A 27,249-nucleotide genomic window follows, 5' to 3' on the forward strand; every position below is an offset into this window, starting at 1 on the left:
CATCTTCAATGCCCTTGCTAATGGAAGGAGATTTTCACTCAAAATCTCTCGATACATGGCCCCATTCATTCTTTCCTTTACACAGATCAGTCGTCCAGGTCTCTTTTCAGAAAAACAGCCCCAAAGCATGATGTTTCCACCCCCATGCTTCACAGTGGGTATAGTGTTCTTTGGATGCAATTCAGTATTCTCTCTCGTGTTTCTACCAAAAAGTTCTATTTTGGTTTCATCAGTCCATAACACATTCTCCCAGTCCTGTTCTGGATCATCCAAATGCTCTCTAGTGAACCGCAGACGAGCCTGGACGTGTACTGGCTTCAGCAGGGGACACGTCTGGCAGTGCAGGAATTGAGTCCCTGGCGGCGCATTGTATTACTGATAGTAGCCTTTGTTACTGTGGTCCCAGCTCTCTGTAGGTCATTCACTAGGTCCCCCGGTGTGGTTCTGGGATTTTTGCTCACCGTCTTGTTATCATTTTGACGCCACGGGGTGAGATCTTGCATGGAGCCCCAGATCGAGGGAGATTATCAGTGGTCTTGTTTATCTTCCATTTTCTAATAATTGCTCCCACAGTTGTTTTCTTTACACCAAGCGAAAAGCGAAGTTACAGAAACATTTGGCCTCCGTTATTGCCAACAAAGGGTACATAACAAAGTATTGAGACGAACTTTTGGTATCGACGAAATACTTATTTTCCACCATGATTTGCAAATAAATTCTTTAAGAATCAAACAATGTGATTTTCTGTTTTTTCCCCACATTCTGTCTCTCATGGTTAAGGTTTACCCATGTTGACAATTACAGGCCCCTCTAATCTTTTCACGTAGAAGAACTTGCACAATTGGTGGTTGACTAAATACTTATTTGCCCCACTGTAAATACTGACTTTTCACATTGGTAAATGAAACTCGATTAATTTGACACCGTTCCTATTTTTGTTTTCATGTCGCCATTGTCATTCTATTGTCGCATCATTGCATCGCATACCAATTTCATGTTGTAAAATGTGACGCAAATGTTTTTTTTTAATGTCAGCGTAGTCCATGCTGCCTGTAGATCTGTTGTACTTCCTCACATCAAGTAAGAGTCAACCTTCCACTGAGCAAACCAGTTTCTCCTATCAGAAAAACGACTAGCAGTAGAAAGAAACTAAATAAAGCATGTTAATTGAGGGCAAACCAGTCAAAAAAACTGGTCTAAAACACAACTTTGCCTAGAATTAGCGCACAAAAATTGGGCTCTGTATGTGTTAACCTTCATCGAACCCCTAAGACTCACTCCTTGAACCATCAGGGTTCAATCGAACCCAGGTTAAGAAACACTTATGTAGAGGCACAACTTTTTTGATTGTTAAGTTTTGGTACACATGTCAAACAGACCTTTGGTGCTAATTCCTCGCAGGTCAGTGACTTTCATCAGCATGCGGGGGAACATGTGAGGTTTGTTGGGGCGTCGGCGGCGTGTGTAAATCTTCAGAGCCTCCAGCAGAGGCTCTTGCAGCTTGTCCACCTTTCCAGGTTCCTCCAGGTCCATGCGGTCTGATGAGTGAGCAAAGCAGTCTGAAAATCTGGCCAAATGGAAGTTGAAATCTAGACATAAGGGAGGATTTTTCATACCTCCGCAAATGAGGCAGATGGCACTGAGGAGTCCCGTCTCTGTGTCGTCCATCTCCAAGGGCAGAAGTTGCCCGGCGAAGGCGAACACCAGATCGGTGAGTGGGCCGAAGCCAGCGTTATGCATCTGTGTTCTGTTGAGGGTCAGGCCATCAGAGAAGGTCATGGTGTCTTGCTCAGGAGTGTAGCGCGTGCATATCCTCAGCATCTGAAGACAAAACAAGGTGACATTAAAGGAGTCTTCTTGGCAGTTGACTGTTTTTTGCAACCACTGTATGATGTGTGTTGACGTTTGCTATCGCAGTACCAAAATGTCCAGACAAGCAGATTTGAGGAGGGTGATCTGGTCGGCGATTGTTAACGTAGTAAAGCCTGGTAGTCGCTTGGCAAACTCCACAATCTTAATGATGCACTTCGTGGACAACTCGCTGAACTTGTCCCATAAGCCCAAGTCTAGCTGTACTCTGTGGTCAGAGCTGGAGTTCTAGGAAAGAGGGAAAAAAAATGTGCATACATGTCCAAACTGGGCTGTAGGCTCATAAGAAAGGAAAGCTTGTTAGAGCTACACTTACTGTGGTGTATTTGCCCAGCTGGCACAGTGACGGAAAAGTCTCCTGGTGAGCTTTACTGACTTTGCTGACCAACTCCTCGAGCTCACCGCTAAGCTCGTAGTTCTCGGGCAGCGACGCCTCCTCCTTCACGTCCTTCTTCTTCTTGTTCCTGTCGTTTCGCACCGCTTCTTTGGACATGCCCACCTCGAAGCACTTCTGCAGCCGACAGTACTGGCAGCGGTTGCGGGTCACTTTGTTGATCTGGCAGTTCTTGTCTCGGTGGCATGTGTACACCATGTTCTTTTGAATGCTGCGTCGGAAAAAACCCTGAAATGCGGAATTAGCTCATTAATGTTCTTTCTACTGTCCTTGCATGCGCCTCTGATTTTTACCACCTTAACTTTTCATTGGGAATTCATTTGAGTAGGTACTACGAAAAAAACAACAACTTTAGAGTATTACTGGGAGCTATAACCAGATTGTGTGTTTTTTTTTTTTTTTTAATTAACATTTTGTTACTTTAATTCAGTTTTATTCATTCATGAACGCAATTGAGACCTGGCGTCCACACATGTGAACATCACATCTTAAGTCATGTAGGCAAATTGTGTCCTAAATGACTCAAAATGTGATGACCACATATGTGGAGGCAAGATCTTTAAAGTGATCCTCTAACTTAAATACATGTAGGCTCTAATAAACCACAATTGTTCTCTTGTACTAAAATATGTTGTTAGAAACACATAAAATGTTAAATCAATGGCAATATTTTATAATATTTAGTACATATTTTGACTGTTAGTTGGCGCCATGGTTTGCGGGCTCGCAGTGGTGACGTAATTGGGATCTTTCCAAATGTGTAGCATGTTCAACAATTGCTTATCGCTGCCTAAACTCGTGAAGTAAAATGCCACGATGTGCTGCTTTTGGATGCAAGTCAAATGGAAACAAGGGGAGTGAAGTGAGTGGTCAAGGTGGACTTATTATTTTCAGTGAATAAATGTGCATAAGTGGAAGCTTCTCCCCCTTTTTGCTCCCTGTATGCACGTATCTTACCCACCACGCGTTACAACTGGCGCCCGAACATTTTTCCTGGATCCTCAGTCAAGTAAGGGATCCGTCTATTTTCTGGATCCGACGGTCCCACCGCGTCTGCAATGTTGGTTTCGGATCTGTCCATTTTTTTGATTCGTCGGTCCCACAGCGGCTTTTCGGATCAGTCTATTTTGTGGAATCAACGGCCTTATCGCGGCTGCAACATTGCCATGGGATCGGTCTAATTCCTGGATCTTCGAGTGAGTATCAACGCGGATTTTGATTACTATTGCTATCTTTTTTGTTGACTATTCTCCGTGGGTGTTTTCCCCAAATCATACTAAATAATTAAAGCACTATGGCACGCTACAGTGACCACAGTGACTCTGACGTGGACCTTACAACAATGTTGGAGTTCGTCAGGGAACGCGTGTTTGCGTACTGCTGAACTCCGGAGTGAAGAGTGGTCAAGGTGGAAATATTATTTTTTGTGAATAAATGTGCATAAGTGGAAGCTTCTCCCCTTTTTGGTACTTTTATACACGTATCCTAGCTACCACGCGTTACAATGTTCAAAACATGGATTACACAAGGTGTACTCTTTGGCCTGTACTGTGTGTAAAGCACACGACAACTCTGGATGCTAACAATCTACACAATTATATTGGGATAAGTTTAAAAACGCAATATGCTTACCTTAAATATCTGCTAATAAAAGCGGAGTTCCCAACAGCATACACTCTCGCTCCCAACAGCACTCTCTCGCTCTGTTGCCATTGAGACTCACTTGCAGCGAGTGCATCACCAGTTTTACTTTTGTCTTATCAGGTATTTGCTGCACGCATTTTTCCCTGAAGCTCGTCTTGTGAACGACCGACAGTGCTGTCATGCTCTTCACTTTTCAGATCTGGTTCAAATAGGAAGGGTAGAACTGACGACATGTTGGGAACGCTAACGAGTGACGCTGGAATTTCGGCAACGGGCCCAGTGACGTCACGCACTGCGACTTAACAAGAATGGCGACCTATCACTTAAAATAATTTTACAAACTTTATTAAAACAAAAACATGAAGAGGGGTTTTAATATCAAATTATTATAACTCATACTAACATTTATCTTATAAGAATTACTTGTCTTAAAAATAGGGGATCCCTTTAAGGGGTTAAAGTGACAAGTATAAGATGCTTCTAAATTGACTTGAAAGCTATGTTAGATGAAACACTAGAGGGCAGCACACTGATACTGGTGGAACAGCTTTACTGCGTTGGTGTTCGTACCTTGCAGCCCTCACAGGAGCTGACACCATAGTGGTATCCAGACGACTTGTCCTGGCACACGAAACAGGGCTTGTAGATGCGAGGTGGTGGCGGCGGGGAAGGTGAACTGGGCACCATCTCCTCTGAACTGGTGCTCTGTGTCTCCACGGCTGCATACACAAGAAAAAGCATTGAAGTCAGTAATGGAAGGCTCACAGCATTTGCGAGCCTGCTTTCGCAGCCAGAAGACCATCTCAAAAGCGGACATTTTTAAGAGAAATGGGAGGAGGGAGGCGTCTGATTGACAGGAACTTAAAGGACACACAATTAGCTGATGGCCAGATGGCCTCGCTGATAAAACGCTGATTGGCAGCTGAGATTTGATTGGCTTCTCCGTTTACTGGTCAACGGGGGGGAGCGGGATTCCTCTGTTGACTTTTTCTGGAGTTTTGTGTGTGTTTGTGTTCACAAGCTCACATTTTTACGTGGAAGGCTGTCCACCAATGAGACGTGCTCATATACCTCGAGGCCCATGTGAACAAACAAAAGCTGGAAGTTTACGAGACTCGGCCCCTGTCCCCTCTGTCCCAGGGGAAACTGCATTATGACATTTGCTCAGCTAAAAACAAAAACAGGACAAAGAGCAATGACAAAGCAAACCAATCCCAAAAATTCTCTTCACGTAAAAAGCGAAAGAAGCAGCATCGGCCTCCTACAACTTTGGAGGTGATGACTGAAGAAGCGGATTGTCTGGAACATGCCTTTCAACTTTCACCTTCCTTCACCCCAACTTCACCTTCCTTTGCCCATTTCCACCCCAACCCCCTTGTTTCCTGGCCCTAAATTCCTCAGTGCAGGCAGGACAGAGTTTAATAGTTGCCCAGCCTTACAAGCGGCCCTATAAAGGTTGTGTCTGGGTTGGGAAGGAGGCCCCCGGCCAGGCTGACGGCCCCTTTATTGGCAGCCAGTCACCTTGGGCGGCTATTCACACATACAACTCCATCCTCACATCCCTTTCTAGTAAAAATTCAAGAATCTGGGGTCAAAATGCCCAAAGTCAGCGCCCCTTCTGTCACCTTCAACGGACGACGCAGGGTCCAGCCAAATGTGACCCACCCCCACCTTGCTGAAGCAGCCCTTAAATGAACCTGGCGGCCGGTCATTAACAAGGGTGGTAAGGTTTCAAAATACAGCGAGATGAAGCACAAAGGAATAATCCAATAAAAACAAAAGAAAAGAGACTGAAAGAGAAGAAAGGAGGTGAGCATGAGGACACAAACTTCCCAGTGGAAAAGAGTTTCAATCAGAGCTTGACCATTTAACTTTGACCTTGGCTGAAGAGGGTCATTACTAACTACTTGCCCAGCAGGCACTTTAAAGTTCAATGTGTGTGCAAGTGGCATTGAACAATAACGTGCTACTACCTTGTCTTTTGCTAAATGATCATTTCCAAAAAGAGAAGGAAAATAATCTGCTTGAACTTTAAGATGATTGATTTTTAAAAACCTGCATTGGTGGAACTTCATTAGATAAACCTGTAATAGCTGTATAGGAAATAATAATACTGTTACATTGGCGGGGAACTCTAATAATTATATATCATTGTATATAATAGTTTTAAGGCAGTTGGAAGAATCACAGTGTAAAAAAGCTGCTGTGTGCTAAGCTTAGTCAAATAAAGCAATTGACTGTTTTTCATCAAATGCTGGTGATTTAATACATCTGCCTCACTTGCCACGTTTACATGGCGCCAAATATTCCAATTACAATCGGAATATTTGTTCAAACCGAATAAATGTGTTCCATATAAACACCTCATTCGGAATGAACAGGCCCAAACCGAATGGAATTTCATTCCGATTCACAGGGGTGGAATATTCCTTTTCCCAAACCGATTAGAAGTAAAATTATATCATGTAAACAGGGAAGCGGAATGGTGTCTGGTTGCGTTCTTTCTGCGCATGCTCCGTACTAACGTGGTGACGTCACTTGGTGACGTAAGTAACGTCACTTGCAAAATGGCTTCCAAGCACACGCACAGCGCACCCACACAACTTTTTAAATGAACGGCGTATCATTCTGAAGTTTTGTTTCCACTCGAAAAGTTAAAACAGCAGCTGATCTGACGATCGATCTCCATGTTTTGCAACGTGACGCTTTGTTTTGATTAATCTGCGCATGTCAGACGGCAGTTGTCAAACGTCCTTTCGGAATAAAGGCAGTCACATGTAAACGCTGGATCGGAATAGATGAAGTGACATGTAAACAGCTGATGTGAAATTTCCATTCGCAATGATTTGAATCGGTATGAATAAAAGTCAGCATGTAAACGTGGCTAATGTTAGGGTTTGAGTTGGTTTTCTCCTAGTGTGACTTGTCCCTGTGATTGCCCATTGATTTCACCTGTCGTGCCTTCTCCTAGTGTATCCTGTAATCTGCATCCTCCTGTGTTACCAAGCTGTTCCTCGTAGTCTCGTTACCCCTTGTCTGCGCTTGTGTCTATATAAGCACCCAGTTTCTTGTCACTCCTTGTTGCGTCATTGTCAATGTACTTGTCCACGTGCATGCCCCCCCCCCACCCGTTCCTCGTGTTACTCGCCCTGCTTTGAAAGTAAGTTGATTTGTTAGCCTGACTTTTGTTTATTAAGAGTTTTTGGATACCCCAGTTGTTTTGTTGGTACTTTGTTTTTTGTTGGTATTAATTAAAAACCTTTTGCACCGCCATTCTGTCTCGCTTCCCTTTCCCTGTATTTGGGTCCACACACCACCTGCCTGCCCGTGTATTCCTGACACTCAAAGTCTAGATATCTCAGGTTCAAATCTGAGCTTTGACCTCCCTAAGAGGACTTGGTGCATCACCCCTGTGCTTGTATGGTGTCTTTCCCGGCAATTTATCTGACTACATTCTATATGCTAAACACTTGCCCACCTTGCTGGTAATAAACAAATTGTTGAATCAACCAATATGAATCATACAGTGTCAATCAAGACAGCAGTATCTATGGCTAGGTTCAGACTGCAGGTCTTAATGCACGAATCAGATTTTTTCGTGTTTTTTCGACTCGAGGGAGGCATTAACTTCACGGTCTGAAGTGGACCATTTCAAATCCGATCTGGGTCACTTTCGTATGCGGTTTAAATCCGATCTGAACCACATTTTTCCAGAATGCGGCAGTGGTCTGAAGTGTCAAGTCTCCCAAATCGGAATTCAAGCAGCAATTACGTCAGCAAAGAGCGAGACGGCAGTGATGAAGTTGTTCAATAGCGTTAGCACCTAGCTTGAACTCTGCTTTTACTACCCAGGAGGCTGGCTTGACCACCGTCATAAAAAAATACAATGAAGAAAAGGATAAGACTGATAATGCTCGGTTTCTCTGTGCACCAAATGAGCAATACTGAAATATTGCTTACATGGCCGAGTCAGTGCAACCTGACGCAGTCTAGTGATGTGTCGTTCGTGAACGATCCGGCTCTTGGAGCCGGCTCTTTGAAGTGACTGACGGGAGCCGGCTTCTAATAGGGACCCGCTCCTAATAGGAGCCGACTTTTTTTTTCTCCTGCCCCCCCCCTTCCGTTAAAGTCGCACGTGATTGCTGAAGATGCGTGGTAGAAGAGGGAGAGGAGGGTTATACACACGCTGCAGTGAGGAGAAGGGGGAGGGGTTAGATATATACTAATCTTTATAATATATATATATATATATATATTAGGGCTGTCGAACGATTAAAATGTTTAATTGAGTTAATTACAGCTTAAAAATTAATTAATGGTAATTAATCGCAATTCAAACCATCTATAAAATATGCCATATTTTTCTGTAAATTATTGTTGGAATGAAAAGATAAGACACAAGACAGATATGTACATTCAACATACGGTACATAAGTACTGTATTTGTTTATTATAACAATAAATCAACAAGATGCCATTAACATTATTAACATTCTCTTAAAGCGATCCATGGATAGAAAAACTTGTAGTTCTTAAAAAAAAAAATATTAGTACAAGTTATAGAAATTTTATATTAAAACCCCTCTTAATGTTTTCGTTTTATTAAAATTTGTAAAATTTTCAATCAAAAAATAAACTAGTAGCTCGCCATTGTTGATGTCATTACATCATGCTCACTCCCCAAACCCATAAAATCATTTGGACCCAAGCGCCAGCAGAGGGCGCCAAACAACAAAAAACAGGTAACAAGTAACAAGCGGACATTACACTGTTGTCATTTTAATCATAGCGGGGTATGTGCGTTAATTGCGTCAAATATTTTAACGTGTTTAATTTAAAAAATTAATTACCGCCCGTTAAGGCGATAATTTTGACAGCCCTAATGTATATACAGTATAATATATATAATATACTTGGATGATATACGGTTATGATATGGTTTTTCTTCATGCCAATCTTCGCTAAAGACTAGCTAAAACTTTTACTCGGATGCTGCCTTTTTTCTTTTTGTTTTACAAATTTTAATTTAGTATTTGTTGTGTGGTAATCAGAGCTTACTTATGTTGTTTTACTGTAAATAGTTAAAAGCTTACAAATATACACAATCAGAGATTGGAACTTTTTGTTGACCTTGTTTTGAGAAGGGTATTTGTTTTTGTACTTTATATTTTTTGTACCACTCAACATTGTACTCCATGTTAAGTATGTTCAGAAGAATATAAATAAAGCCATATAAATAATAAATATTTGATATACTGTATATTTTTTACATTAGTAATTCGTTTTACTCATAATTTTACATTATTTTTGGTAGTAAATTAATTTAAGCAACAACAAAAAAACTGAGGAGCCATTTGGGAGCTGAAAGAGCCAGCTCTTTTTAGTGAGTCGAGCCAAAAGAACCGGCTCTCTAAAAAGAGCCGGAATTCGGTGGGTACTGTGGGTATTTATTTGTTTTGATGCTTCTGCGCATGTGGGTCAGTTTGCTATGCGATTGAATGGGCTCACTGGACAAAGGCAATGTGAACAGGCACGCAAACAAAACAGATATAACAAAAAAAATTAAGACCTGCAGTATGAACCTACCCTATTAGAGAGACATTTTGAAAGCGCTTTTGCAAACTAGTAAATGTTTCTGGAGAAAATGAATGGGGATTCTTTCATTGTGGTCAATAAACTTCCATTGAGTTTGAGGCATTGAGGATATTGGGGGAAATTCTGGGTCACTCCCTGTTGATTTTGCGTCAATTCAGGTAAATTCCTGTTAATTTAGGGTCACTACCTTTGATTAAAAAAAAATTAAAAGAGGTGTCATAAAATGGTCACGGATACAACCCATACCCGGCACAAATTTTGCAATGGAAACACTTAAATGTGACACAGCCCGACCTGGCAAGTACCCCTATGAGAAAATTTGGCTTTAGTGGGTCCACCAATGGAGAATTTGTCCGTGGGTCTCGTTTGAAAATCAATAGGAGTAAATGTTAAAGTTTTTGGGGGTGTTACTATTAATCAGTGACAATGTGAATTCAATGAACAATGTCAATGTGTTAGGTTGAGTGTGCTGTTGGAAACAAATGGGGCTTTTTTTTTTGTTTGTTTGAATACTTGGGTTTTGGTTTTGAGGTTGGAATGGTGTCAATTGGGTGTATGGAGGAGAGGAGATAAATACGACAGTTTTGGTTACAAAAAAGGAGCAAGATCGTGTGGTGCTCTTTTACGTTGTCAAAGCATTCCCACAATAATGTTACCTTGCACATAAGAGCCTCTGCTGAGAATGTACAAATACTGGACTGGTGATATGTTGACTTTTGAGGCTCTTAGAGCTCAGGTGAGAGAGTGTGGGCGGAGCTAAAGCCGTAAGCCGATCTGTTGATATAGTCACAATGTAAGAGTGTCTCAGAGAAGGAAAATAGATGCCATTGAAGTAGAAGTAGAGCATCTGGCGCCAGACGGGAGGTACCGACTGACAACGTCTGAGTGCGGTGAGAAAGGGCGAGGAAAAGTCAGCCGGCAATGAAGGTATAAAAGAAGAGGAGGAAGGAGAGAGGGGGATATGCTACCTGGCGTGACGAAAAGAGGGAGAGGAGCCAAAAAGTGTCAGCGGGCTGTCATCGCTCTGAACCGAGCGCAGCCTCAGCGGCTCGGCTTGAAGAAACAGCGGTCTGGTCTTAACCTGCGGCTCACCCCGGTGTGTGTCACAACATCTGTCAGCACACCTTTTGGAGGACCCACAAGAAGCAACATGAACGATGAGAAGGGAATCCACAGCCACTTTAGACTTCATCGCCTTACATTGGAGACGCAACGCACACGCACGAATGTTTTCGGAACATCCTGGCAGACTTTCTGTCACCTACATCACCGTACAACTATTCCACCGCTACGTTTGTGTCTTGTTAACATCCCTTCCTTCCTTCCTTTCAGCCATCAGTTTAATGTCTTATCAACACAATCCAGTTTGGCCTCGTACTTTACAACCTAGTTCACATTGAAAAGCAGCCTGTTCGCGCCGCCCTGTCTCCGTCCATTTGCCATCTACCGTGTTTCAGTTGGACTTGACCAATCTGTCAGCGTGTGCCTTTACGCTGACATTGAATGTGTCTTTTTTTTTTATTGCTTGTGGGTGGCTGTGCGGACGACCTAGTGACATATGGCGTGCAGCTTGACTTTGGCCCAGGGAGGCATTGAAGACAGTCCATAGTTGAACTTCTACAGTAAACGAGAAACCACATTTTTCTTATATTAGTGCTGTGGTAGTAATTAAGGTAAAAGTTTGACAAATTTCCTTCACAATGATCATTTTCCCACATAGAATGATTTAGCACATGAGCAAACATACATTGACACCAGTCTATGATAGCCAATATAAGGTAACATGTCAATATTATGAAATCTAACCACTATATTGAACAAACAATTACAAAGAAAACAAGTAACATCGTTCGCCAGGTTTGACTTCACCTTTTAAAGCCATACACAAAGTTACTGATATAGCTGTCAAACGTGGAAATGGTGACCCTAAATTATAAAGGTGTGTGAAATTACCGATTCTTAGATTATTCGCGAGTCGTCTGCTAAAGATTCGAGAACAATTCACAAACATCCATATTCCGATTATTGAGATATACTATGCAAAGCGGAACTAAATCACAGTCAGCGCGGTCTTTGGGGCGCAATGAGGAACGGACCGAGAGTAAACATCCACCACAACTCATGCCGCTAGATAAAAAAAAACGCCGACAGCCGCTCGGAACAACGCCCAGTTGCTACAAACTACGCCCACATAATGCTACGGTAGATATCACATGTACAGTGTATCACAAAAGTGAGTACACCCCTCGCATTTCTGCAGATATTTAAGTATATCTTTTCGTGGGACAACACTGACAAAATGACACTTTGACACAATGAAAAGTAGTCTGTGTGCAGTTTATATAATATAGTTAATTTATTTTCCCCTCAAAACAACTCAAAATATAGCCAATTAGTATCTAAACTCCTGGCAACAAAAGTGAGTACACCCCTTAGAAACTACGTACATCCCCAAATGTCCAAATTGAGCTCTGCTTGTCATTTTCCCTCCAAAATGTCACGTGACTCGTTACAGGAGTGCTGTCAGCATTGCTGCAGAGATTGAAGAGGTGGGGGGGTCAGCCTTTTAGTGCTCAGATCATATGCCGCACTCTACATCAAATTGGTGTGCATGGCTGTCACCCCAGGAGGAAGCCTCTTCTGAAGACGGTACACAAGAAAGCCAGCAAACAGTTTGCTGAAGACATGTCAACAAAGCACATAGATTACTGGAACCATGTCCTATGGTCTGATTAGACGGGCGGACTTAGATATACTTGAATATCTGCAGAAATGCGAGGGATGTACTCACTTTTGTGATACACTGTATATAGAACTAGATGTGAAATGAATGACTCGGTGGCGTTAATAAACAGTCGCCATCGTAAAGCAGTAGACTTCTCAGGAAGGCTCTGTTGTAGCGAACCTAATAACTTTTTATCTAAAATACTCCTAAAACGGCAACATCTTGACTTAAATCTATCTTTAAATGAGGAAACAGTTTTAAAACCTTCCCATGTCGAAAGTAGACAGAAGGGAAATTATTGAATAACGGGAGGAATTTTAACAACAACAACAACGTATGATTCACAACATTAAATTTATTGAATGTAATTTAAAGCTGCAGATAAAGAATGGGGAATTGACTATTTTATTTACTGTTTTGAACTGTTGATACTGAAATAGTAGTTTATTTAAGCCTGAGAGGATTTTTGTACTATTTTTGTAACTAATGTACGAAACATTAAAAGCAGCTAATAGCTGGGGCGGTCGTGCATCAATAATCGATTTATTAGCAAACCGTAGCCTCTGAATCGTAATCGAATCGTGAGGTGCCCAAAGATTCCCGCCTCTTACACTTCGCATTTTATCCTGTTTAAAAATGGCAAATTATTTTACCAAGTCAATAATTAATTGATGCGATAATTGGCAGAACTCTCAATTCTGAAAATGTTGATTAAATATAGCTACGGCTCTGCTGTTGATGACAGTAACATTGAGAATAAAATACATTGCATAACACATGACTATGCTTACGTAGTAAATGCGCGGTGCATTATGACCAGTGTTGTTAATTTTACTTTAAAAAAGTAATTAATTACAGTTACAAATTACTTCTCCCAAAAAGTAATTGCGTTAGTAACTCAGTTACCTGGATGTAAGAGTAATTAGTTACTTGACAAAGTAACTAGTGATAATTTTCATGTTTTTTTTTCTTAAAAAAAAAAAAACAATAAAAACAGGTCACACAATGTGAAGTTTGAAAGGTTTTGGGGACAAATTGACTCTAGCCCAATTCTTTACCCTCCACTTAACTAGACACAAGGGTATTGCGATAACTAGATAGTAACCTTTGCTATGTGTGGAAATCATTTAAAGTTGTGAATCAACTGTTAAAGTTAAAATTGCTCCCGTTATTGCATTAGTTCCCTTCTGTCTACTTTCAACAAGTTTTAAAACTGTTTCATCATTTAAAGATAGATTTAATTCAAGATTTTGCCGATTTAGGAGCATTTTAGATTTAAAAAAAAAAAAAAAAAAGTTACTTAGGTTCGCCAGGAAGGATCTCTACAACAGAGCCTTCCTGAGAGGTCTACTGCTTTAAGATGGCAGCTGTTTACTAACGCATGTAGTCCTTAAAACATGTTGCCAATGCAGCCGTGTCTGTCATTTTAATCTAGTTCTATAATATGTGATATCTACCGTATCATGTGGGCGTAGTTTGTAGGCTATGGCTACAATCAGGTATTACTGGAGCCACCTAGCCGTTAAAATAGACTATAACGGCGTTACTAACGGCGTTATTTTTTTCAGTAATGAGTAACCTAATTAATTACTTTTCTCATCTTGGCAACGCAGTTACCGTTACTGAGGTGGGAAAGGCGTGCGTTACTATGCGTTACTAAGTTGGTTGGGAAAAAAAAAAAAGTCTTGAGAGAGACGGACACACGGAGACGAGAGAGCAGACCAGGAGTGGGGAAGACGCCGTTGCAAACGCGATGCTAGGTGGCTCCAGTAATACCTGACTGTAGCCATAGCCTACAAACTACGCCCACATGATACGGTAGATATCACATATTATAGAACTAGATGCAAATGACAGACACGGCTGCATTGGCAACATGTTTTAAGGACTACATGCGTTAGTAAACAGCCGCCATCTTAAAGCAGTAGACCTCTCAGGAAGGCTCTGATTTAGAGATCCTTCCTGGTGAACCTAAGTAACTTTTTTTTTTTTTTTTTTTAGATCTAAAATGCTCCTAAATCGGCAAAATCTTGAATTAAATCTATCTTTAAATGATGAAACAGTTTTAAAACTTACACATGTTGAAAGTAGACAGAAGGGAACTAATGCAATAACGGGAGCAATTTTAACAACTTTAACGGTTGATTCACAACTTTAAATGACTTCCACACATAGCAAAGTTTACTATCTAGTTATCGCAATACCCTTGTGTCTAGTTAAGTGGAGGGTAAAGAATTGGGCTAGAGCCAATTTGTCCCCAAAACCTTTTAAACTTCACATTGTGTGACCTGTTTTTTTTTGTTTTTTTTTTTGAGAAAAAAAAAAGATGAAAATTATCACTAGTTACTTCTCCAAGTAACTAATTACTCTTACATTCAGGTAACTGAGTTACTAACGCAATTACTTTTTGGGAGAAGTAATTTGTAACTGTAATTAATTACTTTTTTAAAGTAAAATTAACAACACTGTTAACAACACTGATTATGACTAAAGCAATAAATGTGTTATTTTTCTTCCAATTATAGAAAAACTGAGACAAACCAAAAACACATGCAATCATCTATCGCTGACTGTCTATCATCAAGTTAATCTTACGTGACCTCCTTTACACTTATATGACAGTTAAAAATGTTATAAAGTGGGATGTTTCAAGCATTGCCTTCAGCAATGCTCCCTATCTCTAAACTCTGCGTGTCCATCACAAGTCATAAAAGCTGGGTGGTATTGTAAATGTATTCTTTTTATCATATCATTTTTAACACCTGCATGACAGTTAAGAATTTTAAAATGATGCTTTTATGCACGTTAGAGTTGACAAGAATGGTGAATTCATTTGATTTGAAAACCCCACTTCAAACTGTCAATCAAAATGCCTGTCTGGGGAGGATCCTGATATAATAAAGTCAGGATTCCAACAATAGAAGCATAAAATCATGTGAGTCTAATCACGTAAAAATGGCACTTAATTTTTTACATAAATCCTGGCTCCACCAAATGTTCAACAGCATCCTGTGGAATGTGCGTCCACATGTGAATATGTGTATGAGTGTGTGTGGGCCGTTGGTGTTAGAGAACCACATCGCAGATACACACCAACGCGCAGCTGAGACGCAAGGGCCTTCCTCGATTTGACTGCTTTAAATTGATTGTTGTTGTCATTGTCAAGTGCTTGGAGTTACTTTGTTGGGATTCAAGAGCAGTCTGGGGGGGGGGGGGGGGTGTCCAGCGCAAATATGCTGAGTGAGTAATTACCACAACAGCAGGGAGGGGATGGGGGAGATGTGAGTGACAATCCCTTTCATCAGCTGTTCTAAGTTCAATACCAGCACCCCCCCCCCCCCCACTTCCCCCAAACCCCCCAGTAATAACCCTCTTCCCCCCTCTGTCCTCTCTTGCCTTCCTGCCTGGGCAGGAGGAGGAGCCCTTCCTGTCATTGGTAGCGCCTCTTAAAGGAAAGACTGTGAAAACCGGGCTGCTGTCCAGAAGACAGCTCCATAAAAAACAAAGCACCAGACATTAAAAAGGAGGTAGACACACACACACGCGCACACACACACGTTCGCACAGGCTCAACAGAAATCCTGGACAAATACTTCAACTTGACAAGCTTCACACACTTGTGAACAACGCCCTTGGATCTTAGACGGACAACAAATGTGAATCATCAGCAGCTTAGCACTGAGTTGAGTTGAGCTGGACAGTCTGCATACCAACCTCATTTTAGTTAGCCCTGACTAAAGTGGGGAGGGGACGTCTATTTGATGGTTTGTTAAATACGTCTTCGTCCATCCAATATATCATCAGGTTTTGAATACACCCTTCGGTTTTTTAACAATGATGATCAAATTAAAGCTACTTTCATCTAATTATTGGCTAATTTGAAAAACAAAGATAATCTGCTAGAGAAGTGATTATTTTTAAGTACTTTGGGTGCAACATGATCTACAATTCATATGAGGGGAAAGTACATAGTTTGGGAGTTACTTTAAAGCTATCTGTTTTTCAAAGTTTTTGATTAATGAATCATTCAAACACAAATTCTCTCCAGACAAATTTTCCAAATCTTCTGATTTAACTCAAGTGTAAACATTCTTGGGTATCTGTCTTCCTGGATGAAAGTAGACCAGTGACTATCTTTGTTTAAACAAACACATTATGATCCAAATAATTAACTGAATCAGTTCATAACATTTTCTAAATAATGTGTTTTTTCAGCCACAGCTGAAATTGAGCTGAACCACTGAAGTGTATATTTAAACACCCTGCACAATGCATTAATCACTTCACAAAAAATATCTTTCTGTTTAGCAAAGTTTACCGTCATTTTACCACACTTTTCCCCCCCCAAATCAACTTGTAAAATCATGAGTGCGCATTATACACGGGTACAGGGATGGAGACAGAAATATATATATATTAGGGCTGTCAAACGATTAAAATTTTTAACCGAGTTAATCACAGCTTAAAAATTAATTAATCGTAATTGCAATTCAAACCATCTATAAAATATGCCATATTTTTCTGTAAATTATTGTTGGAATGTAAGGATAAGACACAAGACGGATATATACATTCAACATACTGTACATAAGTACCGTATTTGTTTATTATAACAATAAATCAACAAGATGGCATTAACATTATTAACATTCTGTTAAAGCGATCCATGGATAGAAAGACTTGTAGTTCTTAAAAGATAAATTTTAGTACAATTTATAGAAATTTTATATTAAAACCCCTCTTGTTTTCGTTTTAATAAAATTTGTAAAATTTTCAATCAAAAAATAAACTAGTAGGTCGCCACTGTTGATGTCAATAATTACACAATGCTCATGGTGCTGAAACCCATAAAATCAGTCGCACCCAAGCACCAGCAGAGGGCGACAAAACACCAAAAAACACAAGTAACAAATGGACACGACACTGTGCTGTCATTTTAATCTGTTTGAGCGGAGCATGTGCGTTAAATGCATCAAATATTTTAATTACCGCCCGTCAACGCGATAATTTTGACAGCCCAAATACACATATATATATATATAATTATTGGCACCCCCTGGTTAAGATGATAAGAATTTTTTTTAATCCAAATAATATGGGACCTTAATGGAAAAAAGAGAAAAATCCAACCTTCAATACAAGTGCATTTACTCAGTGGGGAAAAAATCCCACATAAAAAAATTATTATTTGACATCAAATAATGTGTGTCACAATTATTATCACACCTGGTGTTAATACTTTGTACAACCCCCGTTTGCCAACAAAACAAGGTCTGGGGACTGAGATGGCCATGGGAGGAGCTTGATTTTGTGTCCGGTGAACCATTTCTGTGTAGATTTGGCCATATGTTTGGGATCATTGTCTTGCTGAAAGACCCAGTGACGACACATCTTCAGCTTTCAGGCAGAGGGCAACAGATTTTGATTTAAAATGTCCTGGTATTTCAAAGCATTCATGATGCCGTGCACCCTAACAAGTTTCCCAGGGCCTTTGGAAGCGAAACAGCCCCACAGCATCACTGACCCACCCCCATACTTCACAGTGGGTATGAGGTGCTGTCTACACGCCAACAAGCTGTTTGGGAGGCATGCACGGAGAAAACCTTTCCTCACTCACAATCATAAACGCAAATGTCTGGAGTTCGCCAAGCGGTATTGGGGCTTCAACTGGGACCGTGTGCTTTGGTCAGATGAGACCAAAATTGAGTTTTTTGGCAACAAACACTCTAAGTGGGTCTGGCGTGCCACGAAAGATGCGCATGCTGAAAAGCACCTCAGACCCACTGTGAAGCACCTTACTGGTAGTTAGGAATTATACAACTTTTGAGTTGAGTATGACAATTTATTAAGTTATCATGTTTAAAAGTTGCATTTATTTTGCAAAAAAAAAAGGAACAGGTTAAACAATCTTAACTACCCTATCCATGTAACTGACATTATGTTGAAAACAATAGTCCCGCAATGTCACGATTAACTTTCCGATGGATTTCAAACAAAACAGGTGGCTTTATCTTATTGTTTTTATCACTGTAATAATTTTTAAGAGCTTATTTATCTCGAGCTCATCTTTACTTTTGAGATATTGCGATTTGCCAAAAGCCTCACTATGCAAACGAAAACTTCCTGACTCATGCGCACGATACGGCAGATCTCACTTTGGAGACTGCGGTGGTCCTTCTGCATTGTTAAGGTAGCTTTAAAGATGCCACCTGAAAGAGATGTCCCCCTCAAGGCCTGAAAAACCAAGATATAAGAAGTCAATAGGAGGGAGGGGGTCGCGGGGCTAATCCCAAAACCAAATTCATCCCTCTACTCCTCTTTCATGCCCCCACACGCCTGCTAATCTCTTAATTGAGGCCTTTTCTAATTATAATGGCTTCATTAAAAGCTGCGGGTTACACAAGACGAGGCGTGTAAACTGAGCCGTACGCGAGGAGGACATCAGAGAGGCGGACCAACACACACTCCTGGATAGGGTCAGCGGGCAAAGGGAGAGTGGGTGCTCAAAAGAAGAGTAGAAACAAAACGTCACGCAGGAGACGCCGGCATGCACTGACACACTTCGCTACGGACGCCGCTCCTTTTAATGCCCGCTGACGTTGACACAAAGGCAGGCACAGAGGTGCTCAACTGACCCACATGCAGAAGGAAAGTGTGCAAAGCTTTCCAGAGATTTTACTTCCAGGGACGTCTCCATCGCATATTTTTGCACCCGAGTCGCTTGCATTTGAGTTCTTGATCATCCCTAATTTTCCTAATTTGAATGAACATATTCCGGCGTGAGAACAAAATCTTTTATTTAGCTTACGCTGTCAAAATTCTACGTGCAGAAACTCAACCCTTTTCAGGAAAGTGGTTACTACAGTCATTTAAAAAAAAAAACTTAAATATTTGCAGTTATTATTACATTATTTTAAAACATATATTAATCATTATTGTATTTTTTTAAAAAATATATATAGTTTTTACAATAATAAATACGTTCATAAATCAATAAATTAAATAAAAATGAATAAAAACAGAAATACACTCTTGTTACGGCTCCAAGTAACACTCTAAAGTAGATTACTTTTTAATAGCAATGAACTAATTGCCTTCCACTGCTGGCAATAGATGTTAAATTCACGTACAATTATCAAATTGGTAGGATTGGCTGTAAAAGCTCATCTTTCCTTCCCAATGACATCGCTGGATGTCCAATCCATTTCAACTGGTTGAACGTTCATTCGCCCTTCCTAGTCAAAATAGATTGGACGTCTAGCACCATCAACGACAGCCAATGAGTTAAACGAGTGCCAAGAAAGGATATTTTTTTAAAAATTCCATCTCAGATAGTATAACCTTGTAAAAGTAGAACCGGAAAGTTTAACTCCACTTCTCAACGGTACGTTCACATTCAGTGAAAAATAAAAACAAAATTCTATTTCATGGTAGTGTGGAATGCAAACCAGCCGGTCTAGTGTTGAAAGGGACGTGAATATTTTATCACACAGAAAATGGGGAAATTTAAAAAGTGATATAATCATGTTTGTTTTTTTAGAAATCTGGATTTAAAATTTGATCAATATATATCGAGCTGCTATACTTTAATAGCAAAGTTACTACGTTTGCCCTAACCAAATGACTTCGAAAAATGAGTTCATCATATCAGAATTTCACTATTAGCTAGCTAGTTAAAAGAACTATGAACCAGTGATGTAAAAGAATAAATACTAGCATTACGTCAATTAAAATTGATACTTGGCATCATTCTAGTCTCCAAATTGTAAGTAAACAAGCCGTATGATTTAGTTTCATGTTACAAGTAGATGGATATGATGAGTGATGTGAGTCGCAGTCATTAACTTGTTCCTCTACAAATAGATTAACAGGTTATTCCAGGAGTAAAAGCTCTTTTGGCTGTACAGTTCAGTTACTTTGCTGCAATGCAGAGAGAGAGAATCAAGTTGGATTTTGTTCTACATCTAAACTTATGTTTTAAAACTTATTTTTCAAGTTGTTTTGAAGGGAGGGTATGTTGTCTGAATGGACATTTGTGTTAAGCATGCGGGGAAGCTCCCGAGCGAGTCGGAACAGGCCCTGCTGTGGTGTTTGTCAAGCCGACCACTCATCCGTCATCATTAGGCTTCGCTGCGGACTTGACAGCGTTCGATGGCTCGCCGTCCTCGTGATTAGCGAAGATATATGGACTCGAAGTGCTCGGGCCTGGACACTTCAAACCACTTGAGCTGAGCGCGGGAGAGTGGGAGTGCGAGTTGGATATCTGAACGGCACTTTGCAATTTGACTTGAATAGATAGAGTCAATGTTTGAGTTTGCGCACCGCAGGGCCAAGAGGAATAAAAGAGCTCCACAAAGGACTCCATGACGATAACAAAAGATCTGCATTTGTTATTATCTCGAGCGTGATTGTTCCACTTGATGCAATGTGGGCCTCTGCAAAGCTGGCACACATTTGACCACAAACACATCATCGCCATTGAAAATGAACATGCCAAAGAGGAAAGCAAAGCCTCACGTGAGTCCCGCGTAGTGTGACTTTTTCATACGGAGGGCCAAATTACAACAATGTGATTTCAAGACCCATTTGCCTTCAATCTGTCAAAGCCCTTTCTGTTTGGACATTGTGTTCTAGACCGGCTGCCGGGTCATGTCCCGTATTGTTTTAAGCAGCTGTCAATCATGTGAAGTCAATGGCCAAGAAAACAAACTTGATGATGTATAAATATGCACCACAGAAAACATATAAACAAACGGATGGTCGCACAGCACTGAGGAATCGGCCTCTTCCTGTGGAGAGAGCACCTTGATAAAACCAGCGGCGGCCCTGATGATAAGCGATCAGCAATGTGAGGATGAGCCGAGTACTCACACTGAAGGCTGCCGGTCCCAGCCCAGGCGAAGGGGTCCAGGCTGGAGAAGAACGGCGGAGCCTTGGCCAGCATGCAGGAGCCCTGCGTAGACACGTTGTAGAGGGGCCGTGGGGCCAGCCCGAGAGCCTCCATGCAGTCAAACATGCTGGGCTCTCACCGGAGCTGAAAAGTGCCACTCCGGCAAAGTAGATAGGTCTACAGCGGTCTAGCCAATGGTCTAGCCAATTCCCTGCAGAGTGCCTTATTACTGCCCTCGGGTCACTCAGTGGACCTCAGCTCTGTAACTGATCTCAGTTCTCCTCTCGCCGGCTTTGTGGGCCTCTCGCTCTACACCGCAGGCACAGGCAACGCATGAGCACAGGGGGGCGGGGTCCGGGGAGGAGGGGTGGGATGGGCCGGATAGCATGCTGGATGTCTGATAGGCCACCAATAGAAGCTTCAGTTTCCCTCCTTCCACTTTTCCAGTTTCATATTTCAGATTTAATGTAAATAAGAACACACCCTGTGTGCGGCCCGCCTTCTAATATACTTTTGAACTTTCTCTTTTTGAAACGACTTAAGCATGAACGCTGTCCTCCAAAATGATACCTTGCTCCGTTGCCATTAGCGATGAATACAAAACAACGGTAACGGAAGAAAAAAAAATCAACACACACCTGTTGGCATGAAGACAGGAGCATGTTGAGGGATGAACAGTACATCGAGATGATGAACTATGCGGAGGTCGAAGCGCTTACATAAACACAATGGAACCATTTTCGCAACATCGAGAAACGCCTCTTTTTTGGGTTGTGACTCAAAATTCATCTAACAACTTTCATCATGCATGAACTGCACAGATTTGGCATCTCTTTAGGAAATTGTTTTGTAAAAACTAGGGCTGTCAAACAATGAAAATTTGTAATCAAGTTAATCGCAGCTTAAAAATTAATTGCAATTCAAACATTCTGTAAAATATGCCATATTTTCTGTAAATTATTGTTGGAATGGTAAGAAAAGACACAAGATGAATATATACATTCAACATTCTGTACATAAGTACTGTATTTGTTTATCATAACAATAAATCCACAAGATGGCATTAACATTATTAACATTCTGTTAAAGCAATCCATGGATAGAAAGACTTGTAGTTCTTAAAAGATAAATGTTAGTACAAGTTATAGAAATTTTATATTAAAACCCCTCTTAATGTTTTTGTTTTAATAAAATTTGTAAAATTTTCAAACTAGTACCTCGTCATTGTTGATGTCAATAATTACCCAATGCTCATGGTGCTGAAACCCATAAAATCAGTTGCACCCAAGTGCCAGCAGAGGGCGACAAAACACCAAAAAACACGAGTAACAAATGGACATGACACTGTGCTGTCCTTTTAATCTGTTTGAGCGGGGCATATGCGTTAAATGCATCAAATATTTTAACGTGATTAATTAAAAAAATTAATTACCGCCCGTTAACGCAATAATTTTGACAGCCCTAGTAAAAACCTTATTTTACGTTTACTAAATTGTTCCTTTTTTTTACCAATCAGCTTGACTAAAAAGATCTAATTACATTAATAACATTGTTAAGGGATTGGTTTGAATCTAAATTACAAACATTGGACCCACATTTATTTATTTTTTAATCATTAATCTGTCAATTAATCTAGGTTTTAAGGTTTGTTTGGAATTCTGAATCTTCTCAGGAAAAAATACAACAAATTAAAAAACAAAAAGAGTCCTATCACTTTGATTGAGATGCTACTATGACATTGATATTTTTAAACATAGGATGACTTTGACTTTTGGAACGCGGGGGGAACAACATGTTGATGACCCTGATACCCAGTGTCAGCAATAAAATTAACTTATAATATTTATAATAATAAGTTGAAAATGAGTGTTCTGTTTCCCATCTTTCTTGAAGGGAATTCTTAAATCAGGCTGCTTAGGACAGCTATACTTTTCTCTTAGATCGTCATCCATTGAATATGGTACGCCAGTCGGTGTCCTGCCAATGCAGTTACCCCTGTCAAAAATTTTATCCCCTGGGCAGAGCCACTGCGCTGCACTGAATTGCTTGATTTCTGTGTTTTGGTGATGTACTTATCTATGAGGTAATAAAACATGGACCATCCATGAAAAAAAACCTAATAACTAATGTGTGTGCGCGCACTCCCGCGTCAGGGGATACAATTTTTGACGGGGGTAACTACATTGGCAAGACACCGGTGGGGGCTCTGTTGTGCAATTAGCATCTTTAGTGGAGCAAAATGAAACTCCGCTTACCATTTTGGCAGTGCTCTCCGGCGTTTCATGTTCCACATTTTCAATCCTTGGTTCTTGCTCAGTAGTTGTGGTGGCTTTTGAAAGCTTAGGTTTGAAAAAATTACATATATCCGTCTTGCCTTGTCGGTCCTCGGGTGGTTTTGGTTAAGCAAAGCAATTGACCGACTAAGGCAGGGGTCCCCAAACTACGGCCCGCCTCCACATTTGATCCAGCCCCCTGAACAATACCAGGGAGCATTTGGATTTATTTATTTTTTTCCTTTTCAATAGTGTTATTTATTTCCTGGCTTATTTCTGTGAAGAACCAATAGGGGGTTATTTGGTTATTATCTATTTAATTAATAGTGTTATTACTATATTATATTATATTATATTATATTATATTATATTATATTATATTATATTATATTATATTATATTATTATTTTTATTTTATTTACCTTTGTTCTGTGAAGAACCCAGAAAGGGTTATTCAATTGTGGCTTTCTGAAAAACAATAATTTTTTGCATTTAGGCACTCCTGCAATTGTCACACTTTTTCTGTTACAAACTGACCCCGGCCTCTCATCAGAGAAGGGAAAAGTTATGTGGCCCTCACAGGAAAAAGTTTGGGGACCCCTGGTCTAAGGTGTTAGTCACATGATCTGTTCGAAAAATATTTTTGACCCATTATAAGAATATGTTTTTTGTTTGTTTTATTGCTTTACAACTTTTATAGACAATATTTTACCGGAAAACTCTTTATTTTAAAATCATATATAGGGAAGTCATTTACATGCAATGGCACCTTTCGGCCAACAGGGGGGCCCATTAAACTCTGCCTATGTTTTTTAAACTTAAATACTGTGGAATGCTTTTATTGATATAATTAACAAAATTTTAGTACATGAACCTCAATAACAAAAAACATACTTAGGGTGGCCCCTGTTACATTTTATTGTAAAGTCCAAATATTGATGACATGATTAAATATGCTATTAAAATTGATTAATCATAATTTTAAAGTTATTATTAAACTAGTTGTTATATGTCTCTAATGTAAAAATTTGAAATCCTGATAAATATATCAACTCATTCACTGGGACCCTCACCAGGTAACGTGCAGATTTGACCTCTATGGCTGTCATTGTCAGTAAATTCAACAATATTGTTCAAACACCAAATCAGATAATTTGTGATTTTGTTTATGATTATTGCGCACCTTCATCCATTATTTGGACCTCGACTAAATTTGTCATTCACTGATTGATTAAGGTCCAAGTGAAAAATCGTCACGTATTTTAAATCATGAGTTTTCTTCATTTCTCGGAAAGTATCATGTGCTTAAGCATGTGTGGCTATCTAATTCAATTCTTTCAGTTGGAGTCCAAACTGATTAAGTTGTGCGTGTGCAGCTTGTTGGACGGCTGGCCCTAAAGTGTGAGTGTGCTGCGGGCGTCACACGCGCTGGCCTGCGGTGTGAATAGTTTGTATACTAGACAGCTTCACTCTCCTCCCTCCACTCCTCCCTTTCCTTCCCTCCTTAAAGAGGGATGAACTCCAGAAGAAACCCCCACTGGGGCACCCCACCACCACCACCACCACACATACACAAATACACACACATGCACATGCACTCCCAAACATGTCATGCCTTTGGCTTTGTACATTCAGAGTATTGCAATTGTTTTTTTTTTCCTCTTTGTTTGCTTCTTTCATTTTCACCCCCTGACTGAATACATTATGATTTAGAAGTTAAAGGGATGCAGCGCTCTATTTCACACATCTTATGAGCTCTCCCTCTGACCCACTCTTGTTTTTCTTGTTTTGTTTTACCTGTCTTTCAACATCACGGCCGGGCACACAAACACATGCTATAATGACACACTGCAGGGAGTAGAGTGGCACAATAACAGCCTGCTGAGCTCTCTCCACACCTTGAGACAATTACCCTCCCCGCCTCGAAGCACCCTGCCCCCTGTTGCTGCTTTGTGCAAAAGAGACACACAAATACAGGGGAATGTGGAAGAAGACGCCTCATTTTCCTTCATCACTTTTGCGAAAAAGGTCGAGCTACTACCTCAAAGCGCACGCGTTTGGCTTTTTAAAACGTAAAACACTCGCAAACTCATTGATATTGCTTCACTTGTAGACGCGAGTCACATTACAATCGTTCACAATCAGGTTGTTCAGCTATTCATCCCGTCGTCATGTCTGACACAAACACACAGAGCTGAACAATGGCCTCTCTCTCTCTCTTTCCAGCTCGGCCGCAGATATTTGCACAAAGTCTCACTGCGGCCATCACACAGCGCACAAGTAAGTCACGAATGCAAGAAGCTCGGCATTCATGAATGTTGGAATGTGCAGCCTACAGAGTGGCAATGGAAATATCTGCGTGTGTGTGTGAGAAAGAGAGAGATATTAGTAACTTGAGGCAGAGAGTGGGACTTGTGTGTTTTTCTTTGTGTCTGTCATCACAGGCACTCAGTTCAAGCGTACACACAGAACACGTACTCACACACACTACAGAGAGTGACTGAATTTTTGTGATGAAACCACCAAAAGATATTGCGTCCATTGTAGGGGAAAAAAGAAAACAAATGTTTCCTCATTATATCACTATGTTGACATGTTTAAATGTTTTTTTTTTTAATCTCTACACAACATTCCTCACCAATACTCAGGACAAAAGAATTTCCCTGTTTGCACTGGATGACATAGTGGACGCATAACATCTACACACCCCTAATCTAATGCCAGTTTTTTTTTTTTCTTGAGAAAAAGAGATCAAGAAAAATAATTGCAGCCAAAAACCCTTTTCAAATAGGCATTTTGACAGTGGTTTTGTCAATTATGCAACGCTACGTAAACACATAAAAACTAGGGCTGTCAAAATTATCGGGTTAACGGGCGGTAATTAAATTTTTTAAATTAATCACTAGGGTTGTTCTGATCATGTTGTTTTGCTCCCGATCCGATCGTTTTAGTTTGAGTATCTGCCGATCCCGATATTTTCCGATCCGATTGCTTTTTTTTGCTCCCGATTCAATTCCAATCATTCCCGATAATTTTTCCCGATCATATACATTTTGGCAATGCATTAAGAAAAAAATGAATGAAACTCGGACGAATATATACATTCAACGTACAGTACATAAGTACTGTATTTGTTTATTATGACAATAAATCCTCAAGATGGCATTTAAATTATTAACATTCTTTCTGTGAGAGGGATCCACGGATAGAAAGACTTGTAATTCTTAAAGGATAAATGTAACTTTGTATATTGTGACTAAATATTGCCATCTAGTGTATTTGTTGAGCTTTCAGTAAATGATACTGTAGCCATGCCCAAATGCATGATGGGAAGTGCAACCATGACTGTGCTTAGTGCTACCAATTGATATATCTTCTCTGCGTTGTGATATAAAATAGGGTGTTAAGAAAAAGATCAATTACTCCCTTACTTCCCCACATTGCTTCCCACAATATTTCTAATCGTAGGGAGAGGGATTGTAAGGCCTTAGGCATTTAAAACAAGGCTCCAAAGGCTGCCAAAATTCACTCTACTCATTTTATGCTGCCTTTTAGCTCTCTATATAGGTAAAATGGCGCCATTACAGATTGAGCGTGACAATGCATGAGTGGGTCGTGCAGCGCATTTATTAAATGCATTAAATATTTCAACGTGATACATTTTTTAAAAAATTAATTACCGCCGTTATCGGGATAAATTTGATAACCTTACCTGAAGCCTAAACTAAAGACTCTGGATAAGTGCAACATAGTATGTCTGTAACGTTAAATACAATAAGAAAACGGTTTAATTAAAAAATAAATAAATAAATAAAAAATGCATGTCCGATATTTTTTTTTGAAAATGACGTGATCGGGA

General features: G+C 40.2%; 1 protein-coding gene across 11 annotated transcripts in view; it reads right to left on the minus strand.

Annotated features, from left to right (window-relative positions):
• The window catches only part of LOC130921680 (retinoic acid receptor gamma-A-like), a 95,732-nt gene that overhangs the window by 3,932 nt on the left and 64,551 nt on the right, over window positions 1-27,249 (minus strand). For 10 of the 11 annotated variants that reach the window (XM_057845864.1, XM_057845868.1, XM_057845867.1 and 7 more), the window contains 5 exons: window positions 4,478-4,626; window positions 2,186-2,491; window positions 1,921-2,097; window positions 1,617-1,821; window positions 1,380-1,538 (listed from right to left, as the gene is read on the minus strand). In XM_057845864.1, the coding sequence (XP_057701847.1) occupies window positions 1,380-1,538; window positions 1,617-1,821; window positions 1,921-2,097; window positions 2,186-2,491; window positions 4,478-4,626 (996 nt within the window). Of the gene's footprint in view, window positions 1-1,379; window positions 1,539-1,616; window positions 1,822-1,920; window positions 2,098-2,185; window positions 2,492-4,477; window positions 4,627-21,098; window positions 21,410-27,249 lie in introns of those variants that run through there. The other variant, XM_057845875.1, reaches the window with a different exon arrangement.

Source organism: Corythoichthys intestinalis, chromosome 9 (genome assembly GCF_030265065.1).
Source record: "Corythoichthys intestinalis isolate RoL2023-P3 chromosome 9, ASM3026506v1, whole genome shotgun sequence".
In the NCBI taxonomy this organism is placed as follows: domain Eukaryota; kingdom Metazoa; phylum Chordata; class Actinopteri; order Syngnathiformes; family Syngnathidae; genus Corythoichthys; species Corythoichthys intestinalis.